At 37.6% G+C, this 27,503-nt stretch overlaps 2 protein-coding genes across 4 annotated transcripts in view; one reads left to right on the top strand and one right to left on the bottom strand.

Annotated features, from left to right (window-relative positions):
- TMEM117 (transmembrane protein 117) overlaps positions 1-10,526 on the bottom strand; it is a 610,505-nt gene extending 599,979 nt beyond the window's left edge. For both annotated transcript variants that reach the window (XM_063620186.1, XM_055249767.2), the window contains exon 1: positions 8,129-10,526. The gene's annotated coding sequence lies outside the window, so the exon portion shown is untranslated. The remainder of the gene's footprint in view (positions 1-8,128) is intronic.
- TWF1 (twinfilin actin binding protein 1) lies at positions 9,773-25,881 on the top strand. Of its 2 annotated transcripts, XM_055249776.2 has the most exons (10): positions 12,964-13,102; positions 14,747-14,824; positions 16,838-17,016; positions 19,075-19,170; positions 20,107-20,211; positions 21,017-21,037; positions 21,771-21,896; positions 22,143-22,293; positions 22,498-22,619; positions 23,844-25,881. In XM_055249776.2, the coding sequence occupies exons 1-10, from the start codon at positions 12,976-12,978 to the stop codon at positions 24,012-24,014; spliced, it is 1,176 nt and encodes a 391-aa protein (XP_055105751.1). In that variant the 5' UTR covers positions 12,964-12,975; the 3' UTR covers positions 24,015-25,881. The 2 variants fall into 2 exon arrangements, with proteins under 2 accessions (XP_055105752.2, XP_055105751.1); XM_055249777.2 differs by lacking the exon at positions 21,017-21,037 and having other exon boundaries at positions 9,773-13,102.
- The last annotated feature ends 1,622 nt before the right edge of the window (positions 25,882-27,503 follow it).

The raw sequence follows: 27,503 nt of genomic DNA, 5'->3' as shown, positions 1-27,503 counted from the left end.
AGATCTACAATAAATAGACTTGAAGACCGGCGGAGGCCTTCACTCTTTTTTTCCTTTACCAAAACTAAGAAGCAAGAAAACAAGTAAGAATTTGGCATACACTGTGTCTACAGTACATCATAGAAAGTGGATTTTTAGGTCTACAATCAAACAACTGGTTCAACAAATCCCTCCTTCCCCTCCTCCCCTCCGCCATGTATTCGGTGACTTAATCCGTAGCTGTGGGGTAATGTTGCCTCTCCCCGTACAATTCTGTATCTTTAGTTTCTTATTAACCCTGTGTTCTCAATCTATGCATCACATCATGGAGAATTATGGGAACCCTATCGGTTTTGTTAGAGTGATGTGGCACTGAGATGTATTTAAAATTCAAAGAAGTGACAAGGAAGGAAAAAGAAAGTTATAGGAAGAAATAAAAAGTGGAAAGAGGTTCCTTTAAAATATTATGGATGTACATACCCCTCTAATTTCTATTTCTGACTGCATTAAAATGTGTATCAAAATCTGAACTGAGACCATAAGGGTAATATTAAAATGTTAAGATTAAAAGAACAGATATAGGCCGGGTGCAGTGTCTCACGCCTGTAATCCCAGCACTTTGAGAAGCCGAGGGGGTCGGATCACGAGGTCAAGAGATCAAGACCATCCTGGCCAACCAACATGGTGAAACCCCGTCTCTACTAAAAATACAAAAATTAGCTGGGTGTAGTGGCACACGCCTGTAGTCCCAGCTACTCGGGAGGCTGAGGCAGGAGAATCGCTTGAACCCGGGAGGCGGAGGTTGCAGTGAGCCAAGATTGCACCACTGCACTCCAGTCCAGGCGACAGAGCGAGATTCCGTCTCAAAAAAAGAAACAACAACAACAACAAACAAACAAACAAAAAACAGATACAAATTTCAAAGTAATAAAACTAGGTTAAGGTGGGTGGGGTGTGGGAGTGGGGGGAGCAGATTGTTTATAAATTATTAAAAAAAGGTGTTTAAAAGTTCATTTCATTTTCCAGTAAATAGAAGGAAAAAATGTCAGTACTTACATGTACTTTCTATTCTCACAGGAAATTTGATTCACTCAAACATTTAAAGCTTATCACATATAAATGGGTAGAAGTGAGAATTTATTTGTATAACTTTGTTTGCAAGTTTTAACGTGTATGGAGAGGGGAAAAATCAAAGTCCTTTATTTCAGTAACAGTATGAAGGTGGACTTAACATTCTACAAACTCATCAGAGAGACATCCTTGAAAAGTTAAACCTCTCCCATATTTTAGAGCTGCTAAATAAGTGCAAGTATATACCTGTGCTATTAACTAAGTATGTATTTTCAAGCAGTAGAAGTCAAAAGTGGACACGGAGTCTCCTTGTTTCTGTATATTTTTTAAAAATAGCTTCATCACTCATGAGATAAACTGAGATATGGCTCTAAATTTAGTTCGCAAAACTAAACTCTCTGAAGAATAAAGCTTTTATGCTTGCATTAATATAGCTGATATGAGTAAATTTTATGCAAGTGGAGAATTATGAAATAATTCATAGTCTAATCCTGAGCTTAGAAAAGAAGTGTATTTTTATTTTTTCTGCATTGATGCTAAGTGGAATCAACTAATCTAATACAGTGTACCTTCAGAAATACTCTAGGATGACTGTGTTCATACACTAACATAATTTATTGCCTGAAAAATAAAAGGTGATTTTTTTCTTAACTCAAAGGAATGATGTAGTTCCTTGTAAGTCCGCTCTGAAATATTTAAATAGTTTCCACTGCCTTCAGTAATGGAAGAGTTTCTTAGGTGCTGCCTAAATATATAAAAATCCTAAGCTCATTCCAGTCATTTAAGGTCATAAATTCAAGTTTTGCTTTTGTCAAGTTAGGACTCCAAATGGAAATAAACAAATGTGCATATTCTTTTCAATCACATAATCAAGGGGATATCTCCTAAATCATCCTCATTATTCTCCCAAGAGGAGTTTTTATTCAATCACTATGTTTTCAAAACATAACTCTTATAGCAGAAATATATTTCCCTAACTAGCTCATTATCCCTTCAGGTAAGGCCAACACATTTGACAGAGATCCATAAAGATTATTTTTCTGAGTGTAGGTTAACAGGCACAGTTTGCACCCAAATTGCTTTTCCTGAAAATTGAAAACCCTATGAATTTTTACTCAATTCTGTCACTTATTTCTATTTTAAGAAGAGCATATTAAAACCAGTATTTAGATTCATTTAAATGTGGGCCTTTCAAAGACCCTACATCTTCTCAGAATGCTGAAGAATCCAGTGTGCTCTTTGACGGCTGAAAGAGCTAGGCAGCCAGGATATTTCTGCATTCTTTCACAGTTCCTAGTTTCCAGATAACTTCAATTTATTCTAAACTCCTAATGCATTCAGGTTGTGCGAAATGTTAATTATACCATCTTGTATAAAATTAATATACATCAGATGTCAGATAAATTAATGCTGTCATCATATTATAGTTTGGGTCTCAGGTAGTTTATTTTCAATAACTTCAACAATATTGATGTTTCATTTTAGAGAATGTTTAGTTCATAGTGCAGTTAATTTTAAAAGCCTGAGAAATTTGGAGGATGCTGCTTGAACCAAATCACCGAGGTGAAACACTGGCATATGATGGCTAAGTATCTTCTTTCTTTGCAGCTAGTTTCCAAATGCAGGGCCTATCAAAATCCCTGTTCTGCCAGCTACTCGACCGTCTCTCCAGAGTTTTAGACTGGGTAGTGGACAGGAGGTGAGTAAAGTCATGAGTAGTGGACAGGAGGTGAGTAATGTTGTGGGTAGTGGACAGGAGGTGAGTAAATTTGTGAGTAGTGGACAGGAAGTGAGTTAAGTCGTGGGTAGTGGACAGGAGGTGAGTAACATCGTGGGTAGTGGACAGGAGGTGAGTAAAGTCAGAAGTGAGCTAACTGTGGTGTGGAAAGAAATGAAGTGGTTTGGAGTATAATGAAGCAGAACAGAACACCTTGCCCACAATTACCCACAACAAGCCCAAATGGCATTTTGTCTACCTCCTCCCTTTCCCCAAACTGACAACCCCAGATGACTGCTCAAATGCCATTTAAAGTGATAGCCAAAGACTTTGAGCTTAGAACCCTTACAATTTGTGCACAAAATAAGTATTTAAAAAAATCTTCACAACACAAAAACTACCTAATAGAAAGCCTACTCAATACACACGAATATGCAAACAAATGGGTGTTTTATCTAGACGTTCCAAAATTTAACGCATTAAAATTTGAAGCCCTAAACATTTGAAAAGTACAATGCATTTGAGTGGCAAACAAAAGGAATGGAGTTTTATCCTCCTTTCTCTTGCACTGCCTTCCTGCCCTTGTGCAGAGCCAGCTATCGGGTCTCAATTTATCATTGTCATCGGTGTTCAAAATGATGCCACTGATGGCTGATGGTGTTGTTTTGCATGCGTGCAAGTGTGGCAAAAAGACAGCTGCATGACCAGCAGTTCTCTCCATCCAGCATATGTGAAAAGGCAGCCCTTTGGTTTATGGCTGCAGTAGCAATTTTTACAGCCTGTTACTGTTTACGGCTTTGGGTTCTTCACCTTGTGTGCTACCTGACACCTTGACTCCAAACAAATGACCTACTTTTCACTTCATGATCTGCTGTTGCTGTTTCCTGGTATTTTATCGCCAGGCTGCCTCATTTGAAAATGTACCTCTGTGTATCCTTATAACACCTCTCCTGTGTCTTCAGCAATTCACTCTGCCTCAGTTCCTCAGACAGCTGATACTGGGGTATTCTATTGACAGAACTAAGACAACTGGTGTTGGTGAGAGGCAAACAGAAACTTCCCTGACTTCCTAAATGGCTCCTGCCAACTCGTCACAAGACTTAAAATTCTTAACTGTTAAGGCACTGACAATTTGTATCCAAAGTTAAAGCATTAAAGGTCACCATAAATGATAAATGAGAAATATAACTAACAATATAATAACAAGAATATTTACTTAACATTGACTAGGAGCTAGCCACTGAATATTCTTGTCCTTAAAACCCAACATCACCTGCAAGATGTTATTATTGTCCCCAGTTTACAGATGAGGAAAGTGAGACATCTGGAAAGATTAAGGAATTTTTCCTAGATGACACATCTAGCAAGTGACAGAGTAAGATTCAAACCCAGGGATGGGTGTGGTGGCTCACGCCTTGTAATGCCAGCACTTTGGGAGGCTGAGGCGGGCGGATTACCTGAGGTCAGGAGTTCAAGACCAGCCTGGCCAACATGGTGAAACCCCGTCTCTACTAAAAATACAAAAATTAGCTGGACATGGTGGTGGGCACCTGTAATCCCAGCTACTTGGGAGGCTGAGGCAGGAGAATCACTTGAACCTGGGAGGGAGAGGTTGCAGTGAGCCAAGATAGTGCCATTGCACTCCAGCCTGAGGGACAAGAGAGAGACTTTGTCTAAAAAAAAAAAAAAAAAAAAAAAAAAAAAAGATTAAAACCCAGGACTGCCTGACCCCAAAACCCAAGGTTGTTGCATTGTACACTGGTAATGCAGCAGAACAGCCTTGGTCAGCCATTCATACCTCCACAGGAGCTGCAGTGCTCAATAAATGTTTGATGAATCAGTGAATGAGCTCCTCGTGGTGAATTAGTTTACCAGATTGGCTTCCAGTTACCTGGCAAGTATTCTGAACAAGCGAGAGTCTGGACAAGTTAGCTGTGCTAGGAGAAAGGAAAGATGCAGCCCAGAACAGAGGGCCAGGACGAGTAGGGTTAGGTGAGATAACATCTAGAGAAGCCAGTGGGGAGAAAGTGACAAATATGCTATGATGTTAGAAGGATGGTAGGGAAGAGAATAGAAAGAAACAGCCCAGCAAAGATGGAACACCAAAACCAATTCTGGGATAATACTGTTGTTCAAAGATGACTCTGCTGCTGTTGTCCCTTCTTTCTCCCTTTGACCATCTCCCATTCAACATCACACAAGTAGGCAGTCGTGGAAGTGAGCTTTTTCCATAGCGGAAACACTGCTTCTCTGATGTGTACTCAAACTTTAAATTCCTCAAAGTGCAATTCAGCTCACTTACAGTTGTATTTTTTTTAATGAAAATTACATATAATTTCAAACATATTCCTGTTCCAGACCAGAGCTGTAGAACAGAAAGGTCTGTATCCTTTTCAACACGTTAGTCCATCTCCATTATAAACATCTAAGCTGTGCTGTCACAGTATGAATATACCTGAAAATCTACTAGGGATCTTTGCCCTGTATCCCACTTCACTGTTAATGAGCTAGAATAAATAGGAAATATCAGGGCACTGACAATGGTTGTAAAAGAAAGGAAGGGAGGGAGGGGAAAAAAAGGAAGGGAGGAAGGAAAAACAGTTTAAAATGAAACAAAGTTGAGGCTAAAGTGAATTGGAGGTTATCTACTAGAGCCAGGGAAAGTGAACTGTGAATTAGTTGGACCTGTGCTATTGTTTGTGAAAGAACAGTTCAGGAGGAAACAACAGTCACTGAGTAAGGAAGGGCCTTGAAATGAGCTTCTCTGAGAGTGTAGAAAACACTGCCCAGGGAAATTAACTGATGAGACTCATGTAGGCTGGCACACTGTGTGAAGAAATGAACTGTAATGTTATCTCAGAGAAAGGGAGGGAAAAAGAGTTCAGGATTTGAAGGGTGAGAAAGAAAACCAGTTCAGGGCCGGGTGTGGTGGCTCATGCCTATAATCTCAGCACTTTGGGAAGCCGAGGCCAGGAGTTCGAGACCAGCCTATCCAACATGGTGAAACCCTGTCTCTACTAAAAAATATAAAAATTAGCCAGGCATGGTGGCAGGCGCCTGTAATCCCAGCTACTCTGGAGGCTGAGGCAGGAGAATCGCTTGAACTGGGGAGGCAGAGGTTACAGGGAGCCGAGATTGCACCATTGTACTCCAGCCTGGGCAACAGAGCAAGATGCTGTCTCAGAAAAAAAAAAACAAAACAAAAAAACAGTTCAGAAAACCTGAATGAAATAGCACCTAGGATCATGAATAAGGCTGGTAGGAGTATGAATATTAAGGCAACTGGGATGGACCTACGGAGTCAGTGAGTCGGGGAATCCAAACAGAAAAGTGCTCTTGGGAGCCTGAATGGAAAGTCTAATCTGGAAACTTGAGTGGCAGACTCAGCTGCTGCCGGTGCTGCAGCTGCTTTTTTTTTTTTTTTTCCGAGACGGAGTCTGGCTTTGTCACCCAGGCTGGAGTGCAGTGGCGCAATCTCGGCTCACTGCAAGCTCCACTTCCCGGGTTCGTGCCATTCTCCTGCCTCAGCCTCCCGAGTAGCTGGGACTACAGGCACCCGCCATGACGCCCGGCTAATTTTTTGTATTTTTAGCAGAGACGGGGTTTCACCGTGTTAGGATGGTCTCGGTCTTCTGACTTCGTGATCCACCCACCTTAGCCTCCCAAAGTGCTGGGATTACAAGCGTGAGCCACCGTGCCCGGCCAATTTTTTTTTTTGTACTTTTTGTAGAGATGGGGAGTGGGAGGCCTCACTTCGTTGCCCAGGCTGGTCTCGAACTCCTGCCCTCAAGTAATCCTTCCTCCTCAGCCTCAAAAGTCCTGCGATTACAGGCATGAGCCATTGCACCTGACCTCGGCTTCTCTTAAGAAGAGCCCAGCCTAGTATAGGATCAAAGTCAACTGGCTTAATAAGATTGATCAAAATTGCCAAGTGCAAGGGCTAGCGTGGACCCGGGAGCAGAAACAAGAAGAACCTGGAAGAGTACAGTTAACTTGTGAAACCTTTGCTAACCTGATAATTGAATAGCACAAAAACAAGAATTTGACATTTCTCTCACTAGTATGTAAATATATCCTTCACTTTCCTTTCTCTGCAAGGTGCACATTAATTGTAGTAAAATGTGCTGCATTGCAGTGAGTAAAGAGAAAGAACAGCAAGAAAAGGTGGGTCAAGCTCCATGCTTCTGTGGATTCTTTGATCCCAGCCCACCCAATCCTCTAACAAGCTTGATTCTCCATTGACAACAGGTCAAACACAACTGAAATGAAAGGCCAGAGAGAAATTGTTCCCCAGGGTTTTCTCTTTTAGGTGCTGTCTCTGAGAACTCATTTAAGAGAGAATAGTGTCAAGTCTAAGCCTGTAGGTAACAAAGAATGAAGTACAAACATCATAAATTCAGAGACTATTGATGTCTGTTCGCAGTACTATTCAGCTGTTTAGCAAAGCTACTCAACAAATAGAACTTAAACTTTTTTTTTTCTTTTTGCATATGGTGAATACTTTTTGGATTTTTATATAACCTTGGGATGAGTCAATATTTAATAAAAATGTTGACATTCAGAAGATATATGTATCTCTTACAATGTTTTCATTTACTGTAGTAGTGAATCTCATTAAAGTTTTAAGAATAAAGAAATACATGCTGAAAGATATACAGTATTTCTAAATCTGATAACCAAGGCATATTTAGCTGCTTTTATGCAAAGGAATATTTTCAGGTCTCAGCTGATTTGCTTCTCTGTTTAGCAAAGTTACAGGAAACTTTTGCCACTATCTAGTTACATGCAAGGAATGTAGATTAATTTGCTGTAATTTCAACTTTAAAACTGTATGTGTCCTTTGCTGCTCAAATTCTCACTAATTGCAATCTAAAATTAAGGAATCAAATGAATTTGGTAACACAGCATCCCTGTTGTACTAACCTGCTATGAAAGATTTCACTCTATGAACCAATGAACTGTATGATGAAGGATATTTTTACATAACAGTCTTGGTAAAACAAGGTGCCTCACTTACAAAATATATTTGGCTGCTAGTAACACAGACTGTAATTAATTGTGGCTTAAATAGAATGGAAGTTATTTTTCTTGAACGTAAGACAATTCTAGAGGGAGGCATGCCAGGTCCAGTAGGGGAGAGTGACAGTCAACAAGGAGGCAGAAGATTCCTTTCTGTCTTTCTTTTCCACTATCCTAATTTGTGGTTTTCATCATTTAGATAGCCTCAGGTCCAAGACAGCTGCTGGAACTCCGGCCATCACACCTTCATTCCAACAGAAAACAGGAGGAGGTGGGGAAGGGAAATAGAAAAGGATAATCCACTATCTAGCCCCTCTTAAGAAGCCTTTCAAGAAGACTCACCCAACAATTTTTCATATCATTGGTTGAAATTTAATCACATGGCCACATCAAGCTGCAAAGGAAGTAGAAATGTGAACTTTTAGCTGAGCACCTTGCCACATCAAATATTAGTTGTTTTGTTAAGGAATAAAAATTATTGTGTAGCAACTGTCTATCTCACCAAAAACTATCATTAAAGCATTACAAACACATATGCACCAATATAATTATCTTAATAAATTACTTTTGAACAGTTCTTTTTCTGGGATTCATTATATTACTATTCCCATTAACATAAAATGTAAGAGTTAACTCCTTCATTGGCACACCCCTAAATAAAGGTCACCCATATTGACCTAGCCTATTCTGAAAAAACATAACAGATACATTGAAGCTTTATGTTAAAGTCTTTCTTATGCAGCAGCACTTAGTGAAAGGGTTAATCTGTTTTGGATCCCAACCAGGAGGCTATGATTTTCAGGCAGCTCCAAAGAGTAGTTTAGGCTGGAAGTGAAGGGGCTTTAACTCTCCCATAATCTCACTGAGCATCCCTGCCCTCTCGCCCTGCTTGTCAATTTGCTATGAATGCCTTTCTTTAATTTATTTAAAAAAATACAGCAGATCTGAACAAAACAAACAAACCCTGCTATGCAAGCTCAGCTCACAGTTCCCCTTGCACCATCTTCCCACCAGATTGCAGATTCCAGCCCTAAATTTATCTAATACGGAAAGTCTGGAGTGGCCTGTGTCGCAATTACAGAAATACATAAAGGACATGGAAGGTTGTCCCCGTTTGTGGACTCAGTATGAGATAATATCTCCTGTACATGCTATTTAAACGTCAGGGAAGGTTTTTGGGTGTTAATTAGCATCACTAGCAAAGACAGAGAAACAGAGAAAGAGAGCAAGCAGTATGTTCAAAGTGATTTGCAAATATTCCTATTAGGCATTTAAACCATCCTACCCCACATGACATGTTAGAGATAATGAGAAAGAGATTCAAGATGCTGTTGCTAAGGCACTTTTCCAACCCAGGGTGAAAATCTCACTATAAATAATACATCAAAAAGCTGGTTGCTTTGTGCTTTCCTGCACTTGGATTCCAATATGCATCCTTATCATTATCAACAATTCTTTTGAACCAAAGTTTTCCCTGTTTCTTTCATTGGAAAGTACGTATCATTTATTAATATTACTTCAGTCTAGATTTTACTTGGGAAAATAATAAAGAAATATCATTTGCTTGAACTATTCCTTAACCCAGACTCTCTGTTCTGTTTTCTCAAGCACCACTGAGTGCAATAGGAATGAAAGAATTTTATCTTATATATTCCATTTCATGAAAAGTTTTAGCAATCTTGTCAGGTGTTTATTGTGAATTGTTGAGGGTTATAATTACATGCATATAATAAAAGTTAATTTCAGCCAAGGTATGTTGCTTAATTCTTGATCCTCATTTTTTATAACCCAAAGGGTTATTTTTCTTATTTAATGCTTTATAAATCTAAGGATGTGTTACATAAAACACAGCAGTTCACAGGGCCCAGTGATATTGTGGTTTTATGAACCTATATAAGAAATCAACTTTGGATTGTTGCTTTTGAGGTTTGGAAATTCAGTCTAACTCCACTTGCTCTGTTTTAAATGATCTTTTATTTTGAAACATACTATATTGTAATGTATTGTGTTAGACTTAATTCTAACAAAATATGAAGCCCAACATACACTGAGCATTCATACATGTTAGAGCTTCATAAAGTCATATTTCACTTGATTTTCATGACAACCATGAGACATAGGTATGGCATATAACGAGAGAAAATGGAGACTTAGAGAGGTTAAATAATGTTGTTCATGGCCATACAACTTCTATGTGTTTTTAAAAATTTTACAGCAGGGTTTCTTCTCTAGGAAAATCTAATACAAACAGTGCAGCTCTTTATAATTACCTCACCAAGTAAAGAAGAAATGAATCTATCAAAAAGGTTTCAATTCAGAGAAGAAACAAGATGGATGGATGAATGATTTTTTATAGTTTCCTGTGTATATGCACTATACACAAACATGTATACTGCTCACATTAATGTGGCACACATCATAGTCTCTTCTGTCGTAAAAAGACTTTACGGAGGGTATGATTTTAAAATGTCATTATTTGGCAATTGACCACAGATGATCTAGGTCAGAAGTCCTAAACTACCATTTCATAGGTCAAACCTGACTTGCAGTTATAGTTCTCTTTTTGTTTTGTTTTCCTACATAATTGAAATAGAGATTTTACATAAAATCCCAGTTTCCGACATCACTTGCAAAACGTAAGATTGGTCACCTTGCGCTTGAATTCCCACAGAGCATCAGTCAGTCAGAATTGAATTGAGTAGTAGCAGCTCCTTTTTTTTTTTTTTTTTTTTCCCTTTGAGACAGGGTCTGTTGCCTAGGCTGGAGTGTAGTGGGGTGATCATGGCTCATTGCAGCCTCTACCTCCTGGGCTCAAGTGATCCTCCTACCTCAGCCTCCTGAGAGCTGGGACTACAGGTGTCAGCCATCCCACTTGGCCTAGTAGTAGCTCATTTTAGATGGATCCTGTGCTCCCTCTCATTGCCACGGTCTCCATTTATTAGTTTCATTCATTTATGTTATTTAACTGACCCCATAAGCGTTTGTGTTTTGTGACCACCATCTTAGGTTCTAAACATTACCTCTACCAAACTGTGAAAAGTAGGAATTCTACACCTGTTTCCCACATCCAAGATCCATCTCCCCTCCTGTGATAATTGCCTTTCACTCGTGGGCAGGGTATATTGGGTAAAGCCAGCTTGGCCAAGAATGATTTGACACAAGCCAAGCAGGGTCATTCACATGCTTTCTCTTAGGAATTTTAAACTTGGACTTAGAAGAGCTATGTAATCTCTGCATGCAGCTACAACCCTGTCAATTTGGAAAGTGTAGGGTAGCCATATTCAGCCATTTTGACTGCACAAGCAGAGAGATCCTATTTGGAGAAAAAGAAGAGAAAAGCAGAGGTGAAAACCAGGTTGTCAAGATCTATAAGATCCTCCAATATCCTCATAATAAACTCTCTTATCTGCATACGTTGTCTTCAAATGGTTTGTTTCTTACAGACACTTGTCTTAGCCTTCAAACCTGCTGACTTCCCAACTCTGTGGTTCAATTTCCAAACCTCTTAAAGTTAAAAAACAAAACCTGATATTTTTTTTGGCCCATCATACAGGATTATGTTGGTACTCAAATAAGTCTATTATATATTATTTGAAAACTGTAAACTACCATACAAATCTAAGGTATTATTCTCATGACAGCTCTGGCAAATGTTCACTAAATGGAGACACAATAGGTGAAGAAAAGTGGGAAAATATTTGTGGCTAGAGCAGAGCAAGGCACCCAAGACCCTTGCAGCTTTTAAGTCAAACTACTGTACTGGCAGTAAATAAGCACTTTCTGGTTGCTGTCAGGGTGGTCCCAACCTAACTAGACATTCCTCTTCTTCAGGACTGAGAATACAGTGGCCTTTCCCAAGCACGAATATGTAAGGATTATATTTTGCTCATCTGTACTTTTGAGCAACGCCAACTTCCTTAAGCAATTTCCCCGAAGCACTAGGATATGAATCAGTCAAAACACTGCAAGTCAACTCTGCAATTTTCTCTCTGCTCAGCAATGTAGTCAAAAACTGGTAAATCAGGGTGAACCATTGTGTCAGGAAGAATTTGGTTAGAATGAAACTCCTCCCTACATTTCTTAAATCCATACAAGTCATAAAACTCAGATTTAGTTTATTCCTGAATATGAGAATATGTCTGAAAAACAGAGCTCAGATAACAGGGAATAGAACATAACCTTGTTTGCTGTGATCCTTGTAAAGAAAAACAATTGCAGGCCTGTTAATCACTCATTAAAAATACATCGTATAGTATTTGAACAGTGATTAACTTGCACTTATATTATTGACCTGAATAAATTATTTGTTCATTAGCAGATTATAATTTTGTGTATGTGTCACTTCAAGGCCCTAAAAATAAGAACTAGCTTCCCACCTAGCAGCAGTAGAGAAGCAGTACCAAAAAAAACCAACCCCCCCCCCCACAAACTAACATTACCTTTCAGGAAGGAACTACATGTTTGTAAAAGCAGGAAAGGAAAAGATTTTTAAGTAATATCTGCTGCTACGTTCCAAATCTGTCCAAGTGAATTTTGAATAATTACTGGATTAAATAAGAAACTGCCAACCTAAAGCAGAGCAGGATTTGCAATGGTATAATCGACCACAGAGGGATACTCAAATCAGCTAATCTCTTAGTGGCTGTCTCTTTCTGGAGTGAAGAGAAAGATAAACTGAGTCTCTAAATGTGTCCAGCTGAAAAGAAAAGTTAACAGTGTGAGATTAACTCAATTTAAAATCGTGGAAAAATTTGATGAGGCAGTCTACATTCTTTCAAAACAATGGATAAAGGAGAAGGCTTTTCTACACTAAACGGTATCGATTATAGGAAGAGTAAACCAAGAAAAATAATGTGCACATCTTTTTTAAGCTGCAAAATGCCTATTTGGTAAAATGATCACTTCCGTTTTTGAGCATCCCTTTGCTGAGGCAGCGAATGGCGGCGTCGGCGGGGTCTTCAGAGAGCAGACGTTGGAGCACTGAGCTGTCTAAATTCTGCGGTATTTCCCCCCCGGAAGAAGCGGGAGAGGCGGCGGCAACAGCAGAGGCAGGACCCCAAGCAGAGAGCCTGGATCGCGAGGCCGGGGGCTGGACCGCAGCCCGGCACCCAGGAAGGGCAGCGGGGAGGCGTGGACGCTCTGGCACTCAGTCAACCTCACGGGGCGGGGCGGCCGCGGGTCGCGGGCGGATGACGCGCCGGGGCCGGCGGAGGAGCAGCCACTTCCTGGAGCCGCCGGCCGGGGCCGCTGGCTGCACTCAGCGCCGGAGCCGGGAGCTAGCGGCCGCCGCCATGTCCCACCAGACCGGCATCCAAGGTAACAGCGCCCGGCGCGACCTGCAGGGAAGGGGCTGCCGGGAGAGCCGGGAGAGCCAGGAGGGCTGCAGGATGGGCAGGGCTGGAGTCGGGCCGGGAGCTCCGGAAGTCGGTCTCGCGGGGCGAGCCGGGCCTCGGCGCCTCTCCGCGCTCCTGCTTCCCGGGCGCTGCCGGCCTGCGTCCTCCTACAGCCCAGTCCCTGCTGCCGCCACGTTGCAGATTGACCCGAAATTCGGGGGAGCGAAGGAAATTGGCTTTCGAGGCGGCCTGGTTGAAGGGGGCGTGCCTTCCACCGTCCCCGACAGTGGCCCAACTTTCCTCCTTTTGGTCACGTAGGGAAGAGCTGGGACAGTGGAGGCGACTGGGGCGTCCCTACGCTGTCGAGAGCCAGGCGAGTTTTCCTTTTCATGGTCCAAAGGAGAATATTACAAGACTTTGATTACAAAAAGAAACATGCCAGAATCTTTCTCACATCAGTAGGGGTGCTTGCCAAAACTCTCCCGCATTTTCTCCCCAAATAGGAAAGTGAGAGTTATGTTCTGAGAAATCTCGAGTGTAGCGTGTGTTTTGATCTTTTTCCTAGATACTGCCCAAGGGAAACTGATCTGTATGGTTGCCTGTAATGAGTGCAGACAGTTCAATGTGCAGTTATGTCTGACCTCCATTATTTCCTGGTTTGAAATTGGGCAGCCTGCAGGTGCTAACCTCATCAAGAGTCAAACAATATATCCCCGGGTTACTCGCGATCACTTAACGAGTTCTAGTGTAAACTCAAGCTCTTACTGTTAATAGCGAGTCTTTCTCCCAGATGAACACTTAATTGTATGTTTTATTCGTAAAGATTTTTGACACCACCGCACACATCCCCCTGCACGCACGCAGAAGCAAAATAGTCTCAAATCTAAAAACGTTTTATTTATCCGCATTAATTTCGATATATAAATATGTAGTTATTGACTCTCATGCTTGAGCCTTACAGCAAGCACTACCTACTTACATAGTGGTGCTTGCTGCTAATAGACAACACAGGAACGAAATTAGAACGAAATTGAAGCTTTAATAGGAGCACAGGGGTTAGTTATTAAATACATATTTATTCAATGAGTTTAATCTAGCTTTTGAGAAATGCAAGTTAGAAAAATATAACCAGAATTAAGATTGAATGCATTTTATTGTCTTTTTCTTTAAACAAGTTAGGATATTTGATATTTACTGTTGTTTTTGACGAGAAAATACAGAAAGTGAATTGATGAAGGAGTGTCTGTCTGTCATAAGCTTGAAACTGAATTAGAGAATGAAAGCAAGTTTTCAATATTTTTCAAAAGAGCAAGAAAAGTTTTTCAAAATTGTAATTTGCTCATTATTGGGTTTGAGTAACTTCAGTATATTCACCCCAGTGTTATTTCTGCACAGAATTATGTAGCTAAAACAGATTGGAATTATTAACATACTTTTAAAATGCTAATATTTATATTTCTTAATTGTATACAGTCTTCATTATTTTATGCGGTAAAGTTTTATAATATAATAAGGATGCTACATGCTCCAGATTTTTTCTTTGTGTTCTAATTAATTTTTCCAATATAGATGGGAAAGTATTTATATATAAGTATAAAAAGTTTACTTTCTTTATCTTTTTCCACAGCAAGTGAAGATGTTAAAGAGATCTTTGCCAGAGCCAGAAATGGAAAGTACAGACTTCTGAAAATATCTATTGAAAATGGTTAGTTAAATATTTTTAAATATTTTCTGTTCCTGGATTAGTGGCTGTTGTATTTTTAAACTTACTGTGTGTTGTCAGTGATTTGAACTATTAACTAATGTGAAGCAAGTTCAAATCTTACCTTAACGGTAACTTGGATTCCTCATATTTTGTGCAGGTCCCTATGGGCCCCTGATTTCATTCTGAATTATGTGACTATCAGGCAAACAGAAAGATGTTTTTTGATGTGACTTCTTCCTCTTTTACTTTTTGTGTCTTAGTTTCTGCACCACAGTCCATTTCTAATGTCAGTGCTTCCATCTCTGGAATGGAAATCACTAAACAGGTGATTATCAAAAAAAAAAAAAAAATAGTTACTTGTGAAATTATTCAATAAAGTTTGTTTTTAAATATAAACAAAGGATTTCAAACTCCCATTTTCTCCATTTGATTGCAACCTTTGCTACAGAAATGATCATTACCCTTTCTTGTTTTGGGAAAGTTCTGAGAATATAACAAACTACAAATTGATTCTTTAAAAATAATTCTGTAAACAGGGAATCTGGTTGAGTGGGAGAATCTTTTAAATCAGGCAGATTTGAATTTGAACAATTACTGTTATAGCTACTCAGTCACAACTGAATATATTAAAATATTCCGGCGGCCTAATTTCTTAAATATCTGAAAATATTTTGCTTTGGAAAAGTAACTTGTTCTTTCACAAACTGGAAGCAAATCTAATTTGTTTTCTATTTTCTGCTTATGTAAAAAATACCAGAATAGTTTGTAAAATATGCATTTGTTTACATATAACATTCAATAGGAATATATGTATATTGTAAAACAGCATATTTTAAAAATACTGAGCTAAAGTTTTTAATGCCATCCCTTCCTAAGTGACTAGTTAAGGAACTAAAATGGAAAAGTTAATCTAACTAGCATCTCTACAGAAGGAAAATGGCACTACTTTATTTTCTGGTTTTACTTTTTTGTTTTGTGAAAATTTTTAAATAAGGAAAATTCCAAAGACTAAATTGTATCACAAATACCTATATCTCCCCTTTATTAATAACTGCTAACATTTTATCATATTTACTTCAAGCATTTTAGAAAATTCAGCGTTTTTCTGGTATAAGAGCATCCCCTTTAAACAATTTTGCTTCTGACCTCCTTCCCCTGGGGCAACTACAATTAGGAGTTCTGATACTTGTGCACTCTGTTTTTATGTGTATCCCTAAATAGCATATAGTGCTCTTTGATTTACATAAACTGCATGATACCATCTTACACTATCTTTCCTTTTTCTGAAAATGTTACATTTGCAATTAGTTTTGATAGCTCAATAATTCATTTTAAATCTGAACAGAATGTTATATGACTATGCCACACATTATTTTTCCTTCCTCTTATTGATGAACATCGAGGCTATTTCCAGTCTCCACCGTTACTGTATAGTGCTGCAGTGAACACCTTTGTATTTATGTATAAGAGATTCTGTATGCATAGTAGATTCACAATTTTACTTGATTCTGCCGAATAGCATTTCAAAGTGGCTATACCAGTGTATGCATCTAGGCAAATGTTTAAATCTGTAGCATTATGGCCAAATAAATAGGAGTTAAACATGGTTTTATTTAATATTTCTTACTATACAATTCAATGTTAATGTCAGAAATTATACTTTCGAATGGTAGTTTAAATATATTTTGTTGATAAGCACAGACATTTTGGAAAATAGAAATGTAACCATCCATTATTTGACCATTCAATTCAACTGTCATGATCATTTTTATATGTTTCTTTCTTAGGTTGTGTATATTTTAGAAATTTTAACCATGTTCATAAAAAGTTAACAGTTTTTATAATACTCTATGTCATAATTACTTTCTATGTTGCCACATTTTTCTTTTCAACTTTTTGATGTGAATAATAGTAACTGGGAAATGACTATATATTTATTTTTCTAGCCTTCATCACACTACCACTTGGTATTTCAAACCATTTACCTATCTTTCTAAAAATAATTTTTCATAGAGCAACTTGTGATTGGATCATATAGTCAGCCTTCAGATTCCTGGGATAAGGATTATGATTCCTTTGTTTTACCCCTGTTGGAGGACAAACAACCATGCTATATATTATTCAGGTTAGATTCTCAGAATGCCCAGGGATATGAATGGATATTCATTGCATGGTCTCCAGATCATTCTCATGTAAGTAACTTTTTTATAGTTTGTTTAACATTAAATGCTAGAAAGATGTTTTTGGAATTTCTAGGTCAAATAAAGGTTAAAAAGCAATAATTATTTCCCATAGAAGGGAATGATCATGAGGAAAATCCTTGGATTGATAACAGAGAATCAGGAACAATGTGCTCAGATTCGAGAGTTTTGCCCTTGAAATCAAAATAATTATTACAGGCCAGGCATGGTGGCTCATGCCTGTAATCCCAGCACTTTGGGAGGCCGAGGCGGTCGGATCATGAGGTCAGGAGATCAAGACCACAGTGAAACCCTGTCTCTACTAAAAATACAAAAAAAAATTAGCTGGGCGTGGTGGTGGGCACCTGTAGTCCCAAGCTACTCGGGAGGCTGAGGCAGGAGAATGGTGTGAACCCAGGAGGCGGAGCTTGTGGTGAGCAGAGATGGCGCCACTGCAGTCCAGCCTGGGCAACAGAGCGAGACTCTGTCTCAAAAAAAAAAAATAATTATTATTATTATTATTACTGATTTAAGATTTAAAAATTTGTGGCAATGGCAATTTTTTCTTTTTTTTTTTAAGGCAGAATCTCACTCTGTTGCCCAGACCGGCCTGCAGTGGTGCAATCTCGGCTCACTGCAACCTCTGCCTCCCAGGCTCAAGTGATCTTCCCGCCTCAGCCTCTTGAGTAGCTGGGATTACAGGCATGTGCCACCACGCCCAGCTAATTTTTATATTTTTAGTAGAGACGGGGTTTCACTGTGTTGCCCAGGCTGGTCTCAAACTCGTGGCCTTAAGTGATCCACCCACCTCGGCCTCCCAAAGTGCTGGGATTACAGGCGTGAGCCACTGTGTCCAACCTAATTTGTGGTAATTTTAAAATGACTCCATGGGCCTCTGAAAAATGAAGGAAACTGCCTGGCCCTGAGAGTAATAATTGTAATAAATCTGAGAACTAATTGAACATAATATTAAATTTTGTTAGTATTATCATACATTAATCGCTGCCATTCAAGTGATAGGCCTGCATACAAACAAGTATTTTAGGAAAGCTGGTAGTAGATTGACTATATAGAACAATAGACAGAATTAATATATGAATATGGCCCAATATTTAAAAAATTAATTTGAATTTTTATTAAAAAATAATTATTTTTAAAGTTATCTAGATATTGTTCTCAAAAGATCATCCCATTCCTCTTTAATTCCCCATGTTCTATCTGAAAGAAATACTGGATTTGACCATGCAGGATTATGAAATTATTTGTTAATTGGTAGTTATCTTTAGTAGCTTTCCATAGATACTAGTTGACTCTTTAATTTTTTTTTTTCCATCTTTGTGGCCCTCCTAGAATGGTATGTGCCATTGGTAAGCCGTGAATTTTGATTCTTAACAACTGAATTCGTAATCTTTGATACAGCTTTGAGAAGAATGTCACTATCAAAGTTAACTTCATTTCAGTTTTCCTCATATTTCAATTTTTTATTCTTGAACATATGAGTTTGAAAAATGAAGAATTTAAACAATTTATATTTTTTTCAACTTTAAAATGTGGCCAGGCATGGTGGCTCACGCCTGTAATCCCTAAACTTTGGGAAGCCGAGGCGAGTGGATCACCAGAGGTCAGAAGTTTGAGACCAGCTTGACCAACATGGTGAAAGCCCGTCTGTACTAAAAATAGAAAAAATTATCTGGGTATGGTGGCGCACACCTATAATCCCAGCTACTCGGGAGGCTGAGGCAGGAGAATCACTTGAACCTGGGAGGCGGAGGTTGCAGTGAGCTGAGATCGTGCCATTACACTCTAGCCTGGGCAACAAGAAGCAAATCTGCGTCTCAAAAAACAAAAAAAGTGGCATTGTAAATTGAAGTCTATCTTAATAGCCATTGATAGTTTAGATGCCCATGTTAATGATGGTTATTTGTACACACGTATTTTAGCTATTACAGTGGGTGGACTTCAGCTCAGTTTTGTTTTTAATGTGATTCAGGGTATTGTATTCAGAATGTGCTTGCTTTTGTAATGTTATGTTTTCGTCTATAAACTAAGTAAACTTTCACAACTGAATAGGTTCGTCAAAAAATGTTGTATGCAGCAACAAGAGCAACTCTGAAGAAGGAATTTGGAGGTGGCCACATTAAAGATGAAGTATTTGGAACAGTAAAGGTATTATATTTTTATATGGATTCTATATGTTGCAATTAAAATGATTAAAGAAGAACTCCTAGGTAATGGGTAATTGATATGAATTCAGATGGATAGTCTGAAAACATGAGAATAAGAGAAATACTGTATTTCATATGATATTAAAGTTAGCTGTAATGAATATGTAACTTTGAGTTTATTCATTTGTATCTATTTGACATTGACAATAAGTGGTATTGAAACATACTGATTCTTCTAAAGTATATGGTAAATATATGTATTTACACATATATACACAAATTGAAACACTGAAATATATTTTTGAACTTTTTTGTTTGTTTAGAGCTTTTCTGATTCAGAAAGTCATGTAATCTAGTGGATAGAGCACAAGACTAGATGGGAATATATTGCTTCTTCACCATTAATTGTGAAGTGGGCTGGTTTCTCAATTTCATGAGTCTCAGTCTTCTAAACCACAAAATTTTGATGATAGGTAGACCTCTTTGTAGTATTTTTTTCTTTTGACATGAAAACTATAATAATTTTCCATGAATAATTACAAAGAAATTATATAAAGCATTATAACATAGTATTCAGAATCTGAATATGTTGATTATTGGATAATCATTGGGCAGTTTTCTCCAGAAGGTTAATTTCAGTTGTCCTATAGACTTACAGGATGACCAGGTTCAGTATTTCACTTTGCCAGTATGAAACTCATACAAAATATTTAGTAATTATAAAACTTCATATCAAATGAACAGTGGGTACTCCCTTTAAAAAGTTTTGAAACTTAAAATTGAGGATTAAAGAAAAGTAAAAAGATATTAAAATTCATAATGCTATTTATTTTCATTTAAAATCTCTTCTGTTAATGATTTTTGTTTTTCCTAAAATAACTTCACTGTCGTTTTACTTCTAGAGAATTACTGATTATAGTCTATTCTGTACTTACAGGAAGATGTATCATTACATGGATATAAAAAATACTTGCTGTCACAATCTTCCCCTGCCCCACTGACTGCAGCTGAGGAAGAATTACGACAGATTAAAATCAATGAGGTAAGTTACAACTTCAAAGTCTTTGCAAGATTTTGTGTTTGAAAATACTGTATTTTTAATTAATAGATGTGGGAGGATAACTAGAGATTAAAGAAGTTAGGTAGCTTAGGTTAATTCCGTTTAGTTTAGAGATAAGGCTATGTGCTTAATGTCTTTTCAGAAAAAAAAGTTAAAATGAATATTAAACTTTATATGCATTTTATAAATAGCTTTTCCTATAATCTTCCTGTCAGAATAGTAAATCTTCCTTTTGAAGTACAACTGTTGTGAACTTTGTACTTTGAATACTATATAGAGAAAAAGTGTGTGTTACCCATTTCGTGCAAAGAATGTATCTAATAAGGTTGCCTGAAGCAGATTATTGTTTTGTTGGCTTTCTAGAGAGTCTATAAATTAACTTCTATGAACTCTACTTGAATAGAAATATATATGGGAGATTATTATTTGAGTACCTGTTGAGCATATTAGAGTCAATAAATTTCAGCCATATTATTTTGTAGTTTATCATTATTTTTAATGTGTTTTCTACAGCCATTCTAACATTTGGAATAACTACTGTATTTCTACTTGGACTTTACAGAAAAGAACAAGTGGCTGAAACCACTATTCATTAGCCGAAACCACTGTTCATTAGCCTGAGTTACAGACAGTAGGAATCAGTCTAGAGAATGGTTGAATATCATTTAATATTAAACTGGTAGCAAGGATCTGTCATATTATTTTAATTCATATTTGAGTAGGGCTTTTTATGTGATTTTTTTTTTTTTTTACAAGTTTGATAGTTTGTTTTATTCCTTGCAATCAGAGCCCAGAGGATCATATTGGGGTATGCATTCGCATATGTTCTATGATGTTTTCATTAACCAATATCATTTATGCTGTAGAATCTCCATTCATTTTTTTAAAAGTAAAATTTCTATTGGACTTTCTGTTGCAACACTGCAAATGAGACTCTCCACTAGCTATCATTTATCAAGCATAAAAATCTTAAACATGTGCATTGAATGCTTTCTTATCTTTCTCCTCTTCCAGTACATGCACACCATGTTCTTAGTAAAGAAATCTCTTAAGTCTGGAACTTCTGCAGTAGTATAACTTGTTGAGCTGTGTTGTCTTTGTACACTGTTTGTACTCCTTTCAATTCAATGCATGGTGTTTGTGTTGCATTTTCTGTCCAACAGAACAAAGTAAAGTTCTATACATATTGTATGTAGATTGTTGTTTATAAATTCTATCAAGTAAAATTTTATAATCAGTGGTGTAATCTGATGACACTCTAAAGAAATTGTGCCAAACCAAACATAAAAACAAACCCCCCCAAACCCCACTAACTTTGTACACTCATTCAAATGTTCACTTCCAACATTGTCGTAAAGATGTGTCATGCACTCTGCATGTTGACAAAATGCTAGCAGGACCGTAAACAAATGTGAAAAATAATTTTAATTATAGGTTGGGCTAGGGTTGAATGATACTATTTTATAGAGGTTGGGTTTTCTTATTTTTGCCATAGGATATTGCTAACTGCTAAACTTGTAAATTAAATCTGTTATACTTAGGTACAGACTGATGTGGGTGTGGACACTAAGCATCAAACACTACAAGGAGTAGCATTTCCCATTTCTCGAGAAGCCTTTCAGGCTTTGGAAAAATTGAATAACAGACAGCTCAACTATGTGCAGTTGGTAAGAGATGTATAATGATTATTAAGTGGCTGCTCGTTTTGGTAGTTTATGGCTCATATAGGGTTTTTTATTAATGGATTTTACATTTTAAATAGCTTTCTGATTTCTAAAATTCATTTTGTAAATGTTCATTGTGAAAAAGACAAACAGTCCAGAACTAAGTTCCTCCTTTATCTCTTAGTCTTTTTATTATATGTTTTAACTTATATCTGGTTTTAATGAACATATTTTGTTTCTTATTGGCAGGAAATAGATATAAAAAATGAAATTATAATTTTGGCCAACACAACAAGTACAGAACTGAAGGATTTGCCAAAGAGGATTCCCAAGGATTCAGCTCGTTACCATTTCTTTCTGTATAAACATTCCCATGAAGGAGACTATTTAGAGTCCATAGGTATATGATACATTGTTTTTAACACGTTACTTTCAGTTTGTATATTGGTATATCAGCTCTATAGTCTTACTTATTTCTTGCCCAGAGGGCTTAGCCGTAGTTTTATGAAGTTTCTGTACTTGTTTTTATGAAGTTTATGTATGTAGTTTTATGAAGTTTATGTATTGATATGCTAATTATATTTGTTATTATTTGAACTTACAGTTTTTATTTATTCAATGCCTGGATACACATGCAGTATAAGGGAGCGGATGCTGTATTCTAGCTGCAAGAGCCCTCTGCTAGAAATTGTAGAAAGACAACTACAAATGGATGTAATTAGAAAGGTAGCCCACCTATTTTAAAATCTTCAGTTTTTGCTAAATTTTTCTTTTCATTTCTATGTAGTTTATGATGTGCTATGATTTATAAATGAAAATATTTATTTTTCTTGTTATCATCCTAAATCCTTAGGATCTCCTCTAAGGGCCTGAGGACTACCTATCATGATCCCCATCTCTATATATATCTGTAATTTCTAGTAAGCCACATGTGGCTGTTTAACTTTAAATAAGATTTAAAGTTCTGTTTCTTAATTCCACTAGCCTCATGTCAGATGCTCATTAGCTAAATGTGGCTACTGGCTACGGTATTGGTTAGTGCAGAATTTATAGGACATTTCCATCAGTGCAAAAAGTCCTGTTGGACAGTGCTGCCAGAGCTACATACTTGTGATTATTTCTACTCCATATTAATAAGGAATTATAGTCTCCATTATGACTGAATTATGGGATGGTTGGGAGTCTTTCCAGTTTGGGGGAAGGAAGGAATAAGCATAAACATTTGAATTTGGGAACTAAGCTACCAATTTTCTTAAATTAATTTTCTTAAGTACAGATAAGGCATGGGGAAAGATATATATTCTTGAGCCCTTAAACTCATAAAAATACAGGTCCTTAAAAACTACCAGTGTTTTTAAGTTCTGAACCCTTCATGCTTTTTAAGCTCCTAAGAATCAATCACTTTATCATGGGTAGCACCTTCTATAGCAGGGATCAGCTGACATTTTCTACAGAGGACCAAATAGTAAGTAAAGGCTTTGCCAAGCCACATATAATCTCTGTCATATATTCCTATTGTTGTTTAACAACCCTTAAAAAATGTAAAATAATCTTATCTTGGGCAAGATTTGGCCTTCAGGCCATGGTTTGTTTACCTCTCTTGTAGAGGGCTTTCAAGTGACCAAGTGATGAAGGGGCCATGAGTAAATGTTCCTTGAATAAATAGTAAATCGCAGCAACTTGAGAATATAGTGGTGGCTTCTACTTTTAAACATTATTTAAACTGGAGCACTAAGAAAGAACCAAGAAGGAAGTAAATGTAGCTGATTATATATTCAAGTAACTCATTTAGCCCCTTTCCCCAAAAGAAGAAAGTGAAACTGTTTACATATGGTCCTTGATTCTGCCTTACTGGAATGGGTATTATTTGTGAGCATTCATATACCTGAAAACCAGCTTGTTGCTTGTATTAGGTTTTGAATGTTGTGCTTCTCATTTTATCTTTTACAGATCGAGATAGACAATGGGGATGAGTTGACTGCAGACTTCCTTTATGAAGAAGTACATCCCAAGCAGCATGCACACAAGCAAAGTTTTGCAAAACCAAAAGGTCCTGCAGGAAAAAGAGGAATTCGAAGACTAATTAGGGGCCCAGCGGAAACTGAAGCTACTACTGATTAAAGTCATCACATTAAACATTGCAATACTAGTTTTTTAAAAGTCCAGCTTTTAGTACAGGAGAACTGAAATCATTCCATGTTGATACAAAGTAGGGAAAAAAATTGTACTTTTTGGAAAATAGCACTTTTCACTTCTGTGTGTTTTTAAAATTAATGTTATGGAAGACTCATGATTTCTATTTTTGAGTTAAAGCTAGAAAAGGGTTCAACACAATGTTTAATTTTGTCACACTGTTTTCATAGTGTTGATTCCACACTTCAAATACTTCTTAAAATTTTATACAGTTGGGCCAGTTCTAGAAAGTCTGATGTCTCAAAGGGTAAACTTACTACTTTCTTGTGGGACAGAAAGACCTTAAAATATTCATATTACTTAATGAATATGTTAAGGACCAGGCTAGAGTATTTTCTAAGCTGGAAACTTAGTGTGCCTCGGAAAAGGCCGCAAGTTGCTTACTCCGAGTAGCTGTGCCAGTTCTGTCAGACTGTAGGATCATGTCTGCAACTTTTAGAAATAGTGCTTTATATTGCAGCAGTTTTTTATATTTGACTTTTTTTAAATAGCATTAAAATTGCAGATCAGCTCACTCTGAAACTTTAAGGGTACTAGATATTTTCTATACTGCAGGCTTTCTGATGACATTGAGACTTTAAACAGCCTTAGTAAATTATCTTTCCAATGCTTTGTGAGGCCAAACATTTATGTTCAGATTGAAATTTAAATTAATATCATTCAAAAGGAAACAAAAAATGTTGAGTTTTGAAACTCAGGATTGACTTTTTTTTCTCCAAAACCATACATTTGTAGGCAAATTGTGTTCTTTATCACTTCCGAGCAAATACTCAGATTTAAAATTACTTTAAAGTCCTGCTACTTAACAGGCTAACACAGATAAACACCTTAATAATCTCAGTTAATACTGTATTTCAAAACACATTTAACTGTTTTCTAATGCTTTGCATTATCAGTTACAACCTAGAGAGATTTTGAGCCTCATATTTCTTTGATACTTGAAACAGGGAGCTAGAACACTTAATGTTTAATCTGTTAAACCTGCTGCAAGAGCCATAACTTTGAGGCATTTTCTAAATGAACTGTGGGGATCCAGGATTTGTAATTTCTTGATCTAAAGTTTATGCTGCGTAAATCACTTATTGGAAATGCACATTTCATAGTGTGAAGCACTCATTTCTAAACCTTATTATCTAAGGTAATATATGCACCTTTCAGAAATTTGTGTTCGAGTAAGTAAAGCATATGAGAATAATTATGGGTTGACAGATTTTTAAAATAGAATTTAGAGTATTTGTGTGGGGTTTTGTTTGTTTACAAATAATCAGACTATAATATTTAAACATGCAAAATAACTGACAATAATGTTGCACTTGTTTACTAAAGATATAAGTTGTTCCGTGGGTGTACACGTAGACAGACACACGTACACCCAAATTATTGCATTAAGAATCCTGGAGCTGTGTTGCAGACCATAGCTGAAGCTGTTATTTTCAGTCAGGAAGACTACCTGTCATGAAGATGTAAAATAGAAGTGAATGTTTTTCTGTACCATCTATGTGCAATTATACTCTAAATTCCACTACACTACATTAAAGTAAATGGACATTCCAGAATATAGATGTGATTATAGTCTTAAACTAATTATTATTAAACCAATGATTGCTGAAAATCAGTGATGCATTTGTTATAGAGTATAACTCATCGTTTACAGTATGTTTTAGTTGGCATTATCATACCTAGATGGTGAATAACATATTCCCAGTAAATTTATATAGCAGTGAAAAATCACATGCCTTCTGGTGGACATTTTATAAGTGCATTTTATATCACAATAAAAATTTTTTCTCTTTAAGTTGTGTACTGTTGGTTTTTCTACTATAGTTTTTTTAAATGTTTGTGTAATTTTGCATAATTCAGTACCTGGTGTTAGGTTAGAAATCCCATTCATTTATTTGTTAATTAGTCTGCATAAGTCCAAAAAGGATTTTAAGTAGCTTTAAACCTAGGCAAGAATAATTGTGACTATAGAGTGCTTAGATTAAAAATTTGCCACTGTTGTAGCAATAATAAAAATGCCATGAGTTATTCATTTTCTGTAACAGAAGCACCCCAGTACCGATTTACTTGACACAACTCTTTCAGACTTGCCATTGTATTCATTCCTCTGAAAAATGTTGAATGCACTCCTGTGTGCAATTTGGTTTCAAATCCTTTTTATTAGAGATGTGACAAAATGGATGTCTTTGGTAGCAGTTTTACAAAAGATGCTGAAATAACTTTAGAAAGGCTCATCGTTGGGCCAGGCGTGGTGGCTCACGCCTGTAATCCCTGCGGATCACGAGGTCAGGAGATCGAGACCATCCTGGCTAACACAGTGAAACCCCATCTCTACTAAAAATACAAAAAATTAGCCGGGTGTGGTGGCGGGCGCCTGTAGTCCCAGCTACAGGCTGGGCAGGAGAATGGCGTGAACCTGGGAGGCGGAGCTTGCAGTGAGCTGAGATTGCGCCACTGCACTCCAGCCTGGGCGACCCAGCGAGACGGTCTCAAAAAACAAAACAAAAGGCTCATTGTTAAAACTTTTAAACATTTAAGCTAAGGCATTTCTACTCAGAACTAAAATAATGTACCTGAGGTACGTACTGTAAACAGTTTGGCGTATATCCTTTCACATTTTCTTTGCAAATAGAGCCATATATTTAAGGATGGAATTTTTGTTGTTTAGATGGAGTCTTGCTCTGTCACAGGCTGGAGCACAGTGGCACAATCTTGGCTCACTGCAACCTCCACCTCCCAGGTTCAAGTGATTCTCCTGCCTCAGCCTCGCGAGTAGCTAGGCCTACAGGTGTGCGCCACCATGCCCAGCTAATTTTTGTATTTCTAGTAGAGATGGGGTTTCACCATGTTGGCCAGGATGGTCTTGATCTCTTGACCTCATGATCCACCCACCTCGGCCTCCCAAAGTGTGGGGATTACAGGTGTGAGCCACCGCACCTGGCCTGGAATGTTCTTTTTTAAATAAAATACTAATTCTGGGCTTCATACTAGATTTTGACCCAGTAGGTGGGTCCAGGAATCAAATAGTTCTACAAATGATTCATGGCTAGCCATGACTGGGAACAGTTTACCTTAAATCATATAAATTGTAGCTCTCCCCACCCCAATTCAGCCAATAAACTGAAGTTTTACACTGTACTAGTTATGATAGTGGCACTATCTCATAGAAGAAAGTTTAGGTCTCACTGTTGCCCAGTAGCTTCTACATGATTTGCCTGTGGCTCTCTACCTTCCTTGATCAGTCTGCTTCAGTTCATTGACAGCTCTCTGTTCCTCTAGTAGACCAAGCACAGCCTCAAGAGCACCGAATTTGTCCCACACTGGATCACTCTAACCCGGTATCTACATGCCTTCCTCACTTACAGGTCTCTGCTCAAGTGTCAGTGTCATCTCCTTAGAGAGGTCTCCCCTAATTTC

Source organism: Symphalangus syndactylus, chromosome 17 (assembly GCF_028878055.3).
Source record: "Symphalangus syndactylus isolate Jambi chromosome 17, NHGRI_mSymSyn1-v2.1_pri, whole genome shotgun sequence".
NCBI classification, from domain to species: domain Eukaryota; kingdom Metazoa; phylum Chordata; class Mammalia; order Primates; family Hylobatidae; genus Symphalangus; species Symphalangus syndactylus.
Note: the sequence above shows the minus strand (reverse complement) of the source record. Positions and strands in the feature narration are given on the sequence as shown.